This window comes from Petaurus breviceps, unplaced genomic scaffold (genome assembly GCF_028583685.1).
Source record: "Petaurus breviceps papuanus isolate PSGF00001 unplaced genomic scaffold, PetGlider_PUasm1.0 173, whole genome shotgun sequence".
In the NCBI taxonomy this organism is placed as follows: Eukaryota; Metazoa; Chordata; class Mammalia; order Diprotodontia; family Petauridae; genus Petaurus; species Petaurus breviceps.
This window is the reverse complement of record NW_027185759.1, coordinates 508,723-513,955: the sequence shown is the minus strand read 5'-3', so window position 1 is coordinate 513,955 and position 5,233 is coordinate 508,723. Positions and strand designations below refer to the sequence as shown.

The 5,233-nt window shown below is 63.2% G+C and overlaps 1 protein-coding gene across 1 annotated transcript in view; it reads right to left on the bottom strand.

Moving 5' to 3' along the window:
- MYBBP1A (MYB binding protein 1a) overlaps positions 1-5,233 on the bottom strand; it is a 13,926-nt gene that overhangs the window by 1,584 nt on the left and 7,109 nt on the right. Inside the window, exons 8-21 of the mRNA XM_069083678.1 lie at positions 4,676-4,980; positions 4,488-4,598; positions 3,532-3,657; positions 2,888-3,100; positions 2,693-2,804; positions 2,258-2,345; positions 1,854-2,005; positions 1,682-1,768; positions 1,463-1,588; positions 1,211-1,381; positions 976-1,133; positions 667-801; positions 453-564; positions 125-250 (exon numbers count right to left, since the gene is read on the bottom strand). Coding sequence (XP_068939779.1) covers positions 125-250; positions 453-564; positions 667-801; positions 976-1,133; positions 1,211-1,381; positions 1,463-1,588; positions 1,682-1,768; positions 1,854-2,005; positions 2,258-2,345; positions 2,693-2,804; positions 2,888-3,100; positions 3,532-3,657; positions 4,488-4,598; positions 4,676-4,980 — 2,022 coding nt within the window. The remainder of the gene's footprint in view (positions 1-124; positions 251-452; positions 565-666; positions 802-975; positions 1,134-1,210; positions 1,382-1,462; positions 1,589-1,681; positions 1,769-1,853; positions 2,006-2,257; positions 2,346-2,692; positions 2,805-2,887; positions 3,101-3,531; positions 3,658-4,487; positions 4,599-4,675; positions 4,981-5,233) is intronic.

The window sequence follows — 5,233 nt, the reverse complement described above, 5'->3', positions numbered from 1 at the left end:
GCCTCCCCTGCCACAGTCCCGGGAAGGGCCTCACTCTGGCATGAGGATGTGTGTCCCTGGGGCGGATGAGCGGTGCGAGGCCACGGGGGTGGGAGGGAGAGGAAGCCGTGGCGCCCACACTTACTGGGTGGCGGGTAAAGAGGTCCACAAACATGGCAGCCGTGAAAGGGCTGTTGCGCTTGGACAGGAAGCTGGTCAGTGCCTCGGTGTATAGCCGTGTCACCCGGGGCAGGTCCAGGCAGCTGGAGCCCTGCAGGGACACAAGAGTGGCAGGTGTGCCACGGACCACCTGGGCCCTGCTCACTCACTGGGGCATCAGGTCCTGAAGGGTGTCTCTGGCCTCTGGCTGCCCCCAGGACTGAGAGCTGGAGGCCTCAAATGCCACCTCCTGACGGTGGGGCCCACCTTGCCTGGTCAGCTCTGCCTTCCAGAGGGAAGAGGGGAGAGCTCACCTCCACTTGGGGTGTGGGGGGAGAGCTGGCTTTCCGATGCTTCTTTGGGGACAGGGCAGCTGGCACCTCGGCACTGTTCCCTTTCAGGACCCGGACCAAGTAGAGGGAGGCGCTGGGGGCACAGGCGGAGAAGCAGGCTCAGGCCCCAGACTCCAGACTGGCCCCCTGCCCACAGCAAAGCCAGCCCCGCCCTGCCCGCACCCTGGGCCCTCACCTGAAGTGGTAGAGGGCCACTGCGGAGTCTGCCTGGTGGCCGGTCCGCTGCACCAGTCGCTCCAGCATGGCGTGGATGTCCTTGGCCCGGCCCGCCATGCTGTGGCAGTACTGCTTGGCCCGGCACAGCTGGTTCCTGCCAGGGTGGGGAAGATGGGGGGTTACTGCCAGGGGGCTCAGCAGGAGCCTGGCCCCCAAGCGCTACCTCCAGATGTCCCACAGGGTGCCCCCCTCCCAATGCACCAGGACCCCCCCAGCGTTCCACAGGGTGCCCCTCCCACCCCGGGCCCAGGTGCAGGTGCGTACTCACATGAAGATGTCGGCGGTCTTGCGCAGGAAATCCTGCTCCTGCTTGGCGGAGTTGCGGCTCATGCTACGCTCGATGATCGCCAGCAGGGGCTCTATCAGCTCCAAGACCAGTGGGTTCTCAGGCTGCTTGGTCAGGAACCCCTCCACCAGGTCTAGAACCTGCAAGGCCAAAGTGGTGGGCCCAGGTGACAGCCCCACCCACTGACCCCGTCCCTGCCCACCCCCACCCACCCCACCTTGATCTTGAAGTCACAGCGCAGGCCCTTCTCCTTCTGCATCTTGTCCTTCTCCTGCTTCCTGGCCTGCACACGCAGCTTCTGCTCTGCAAAGAGGCTGGCGAGGCGCTTGTCCAGTGCCATCATGGCATCGTCATCCGGCTCCTCGTCACTGCTCTCTCCGTCTGCATCCTGGGGGGAGGGAGCTGCTGGTGGGGAGGCTGGGGGCCCCGCCTGTGCCCCTCCAATGGCGGCCCGCCCACCCCAACTCACCAGAGCCTTCCCAGCCTGAAGCACACTCATCAGCTGCTGCCGGAAGCCGCCGTCCACCTCTTCATCCGAGTCTTCATCGGTGCTCTTCTGGCTGTCACCCAGGCCATCCTCATCCTCGCTCTCAATCTGCCAACGGAGCCCAGACTGGCTCGGACCCTGCCCCCATGCCCCTGCAATCACTAATCTCTGGCCCCCAGCCTCCGGCTCCCCGGTCCCTACCTCCCCGGCCGAGGCCGGCCTCTTCCTCTGGCCCGGCTCCTCCGTGACCACCACCGCCCCATCCTCCTCCTGATCGGGGTCCAGCACCTGCAGACCAAGCAGGGGGCAAGGGTGACTTCCTAGGCATGGCACTGCGGCCCCGCCCCCATGTCAGGCCCCGCGCCCCACTCACATCCAGAATCAGCTGCAAGCCCCGCTGGGTTAGGTGCGGGCAGACACGAGTGAACACGCTGCGGGAGACCTGGCGCATGAGGCGGCTGGGCTGGGCCAGCAACGCCAGCAGGATCTCCACCATCACTTCCACCCACTGGGGCTCCTCTGCACCTGCCAAGAGCCACAGGCAGGCAGGTCAGGGAAGGCGAATGCAGAACGAGCGACCAGGAAGCCCCCGGCTTCTCAGGCCTAAGGATCCTCAGCTGCAGTGGCCAAGGACCGCTGGCCTCTGGAGGGGCCTCAACTGACCGTACAGCCTGCTGGGCCGTGCTGCCCAGGGCCAAGGAACACATGGAAGGAGGGAGATCTCCTCTGGGAACACAGCCCCGCCTGGTGCCCTGATGCCCAACTGCCCAGGCTCACCAGCTGCTGCCTTCTTGGCTTTCTTGTCCACAGCTTTCTCAATGCAGGTTTCTAAGTCACTCAATAGATCAACACATTCACCAGGAGCCTGGAGGGAAGCAGGGGGCCAGGGTCTGGGGCTCACAAGCCTGTTTCCTCCCACCTGGGGGGGGACCCCAAGACCCTGAGCAATCCACCAGTCCAAGCCCCAGAGGGGAGTGCAAGCCAAAGATCGGAAATGAGAAGCATCATCCCCAGAAGACACTGACTCCTTCCTGCCCTCATTCCCATGGTGCCTTTCAGCCTCCTCACCTATAAAATGGGGCCAACATTGACCCCATGCTGTGCCGCTCACTGCCTACAGGATACGGTCTGACCCTGCTCAGCCCTCGCCTGTAGTGCAGGAGGACCAGGAGCTGCCCCGAGGGGGGCATTGGGCAGCCCATCCCTACGCACCTTGAAAAGATGGATGCCCACCAGAAGCAGGAGCTGTTGGAAGGCCGTGATCTCGGCCCCATGGCTGTCCTTGATGCCCTGCTGCTGCAGGCGATCCACAGACTGCAACATCCTGGAGAGACGCGGGGCAGGAAGGGTCAGGTCAGAACGGGCTCTGCACAGGGCCCACCCACCCCCATAGGCTTCCAGGCTCACCGGTCCCAGGCAGCCTTCTCTTCCGCACTGAAGGGACTAACGGACCGGACGTTCTTACTGTGGGACAGCAAAAGGGCCGCATACTGCACCAGGTGCTGGGTCCAGAGCTGGCCGTCCGCCATGACACCGTGGCCAGCCTTCCCTTTGGGCACGTTTGGCAACGTCCTGGGGGCGTCTCCCAGCAAAGGCAGTGAGTTCAGGGTCTGGAGCAAACTGGTGAAGCCGGTCAGCTGTCACATCACAGCCTAGAACCCACCCTGGACAGCACAGCCTCTGCCACTTACTAGCCCCGACCTCAGGCCTGGAATCGTACTGCTGACCCTCGGTTTCACTCTTCACTACCCGCCTCCAAAGGCAGCTCTCACTACGCTTCAATGATGCCTGTATCTATGAGGCTCCGACTGGGGCCGGGAATGTAGAGAGGCAAGGAGGAGTGAGGAGGGCTGTGGGCAGGGGCCCCGAGGAGGCGCTGGAAGCCAGCCACACGCCGGGGGCATCAGCAATGGGGTCAGAGCTGGGCCCCAGGAGAGGGAAGGCAGAAGGTGGGACCGCACAGGGTGGCCAGGTGGTGCTGGGGCCCTTCCCCATCCCCTGCATTCAGGCGGAGCTCGCCCTGAACACGCGCTTGGCGAGTGACTGCCTACCTGAAGAAGGCGCTGGCACAGGCCGCTCTGCTCTCACTGTCCAGTGGCACAGACACCTTCTGCTGAGACTCGGGAATCTCCTTGGAAGGTTTCTTTGTCTCAAAGAACGAATGAAAAAAGCAGAACCTGGCAGAAATGGGAAGAACAGTGAGTGGAGATAGAGACAGGGCTCGGGGACTGAGGGCACGGCACTTCAGGCCTGCCTCTCTCCTCCCCGACAGGCTGGGCCGGGCCTGCCTGCTCTGAGCTCCCTCGGCACCTCGCTGCTCACCCACACCGCTGACCAGGAGAAACGGAGCAGCCCTGGGAGTGGGCTGAGGCTGCATGCAGAAGCCTGGCTCCAACCAGCCCAGCCCTCATCCCTGGAACTCCCAGCAGGCTGCCCAGGCTAAGTAAACTGGCAGACGATTAGCTAGGTCACTGGGAGCTAGGATACCATCCCTGGCCAAGCAGTTAGGAAGTAAGCCTCCAAACCAGTACAACCTGCAGTCAAGCTCTGATTGACCTAACCTTACCACAGAAACCTGGGCAAGTCACGGAGGAGGCGCTACCCTGCCTTGGTGGATAGAGTATTCTCACTTGGGAGTTCCCTGACCATCCCTGTCTCTATCTCAGAGAAAAGGGAATATCATGGGATCACGGATTTAGAACTGCCAGGCCCGGGGCGGCCAGGTAACACAGCAAGTAAGAGCACCGGCTCCAGTGTTGAGAAGACCTGGAGATCGAATCCCGGGCTCAGACACTCAGCACCCACCCAGAAACAACTGGCCGTGTAACCTTGAGCAAGTTACTTAACTCCAATTGCTTAGGGCGGCCAGGTGGCTCAGCGAGTAAGAGCGGCAGGTGGCACGGGGCTGGGCCAGAATTTGCTTGAAAGGTTTGAGTTGCCTCCCCTGTCCCTGGGCTGGGTCCGAGAAGTCACACACAGCCCTGGCAGGGTCCCCTAGCTCTCCCACCTGGCTATGCCCATGACAAAGGCTTCGTCCTTCGTCACCTGGGGATTCTCCACAATGCTGGTCAGTCTCTGAACGAGCCACTTCCGCAGGCGAAACACAGACCTCTCGGTCCTACGAGGGGAGGACAGAGGTTGGTGCTGGTACTGCGGCTGCCCTCCATGCCTCCCGTGGGCGCCCCAGGCACTCACGTGACCACACGCCCACTGTCCTCTTCTGCTGTGTTCTTCTTCTGGCGGCTAGTGCTGAATTCAAGGCAGCTGTTGAGGTCGGGCTGTAGGAACATGTCCTGCAGCCAGCGGCTATAGCGGTGCAGCGCCTCAGGCCACAGGTGCTTCACCACTGGCCACAGGCTGGGCACCACTGGGTAGCCCTGGTTGGTGAGGGAGGAGAAGGCTACCAGCACCTCCAGCTGCTTCTCGGGGTCTGAACAGCCCTCCAGGAAGGAGCCCACGTACTTCTCCATCTCCGGCGCAAATCTGAACCTTGAAGGGAGCTGGAGGAGAGGGCAGTCAGGGAGGTCCCTGAGAGCTAGCCCCCTGTGCGCCCCCAGCGTGAGGCTGGGCTCTGAGTCCCCTCCACCCCCAGTGTGAGGCCTGGCTCTGCGCCCCCCTCCCCGGCCCCAGCGTGAGGCCTGGCTCTGCACCCTCCATGCCCCCAGCAGAAGGCCTGGCTCTGCACCCTCCGCGCCCCCAGCAGAAAGCCTGGCTCTGCACCCTCCGCTCCCCCAGCGTGAGGCCTGGCTCTGC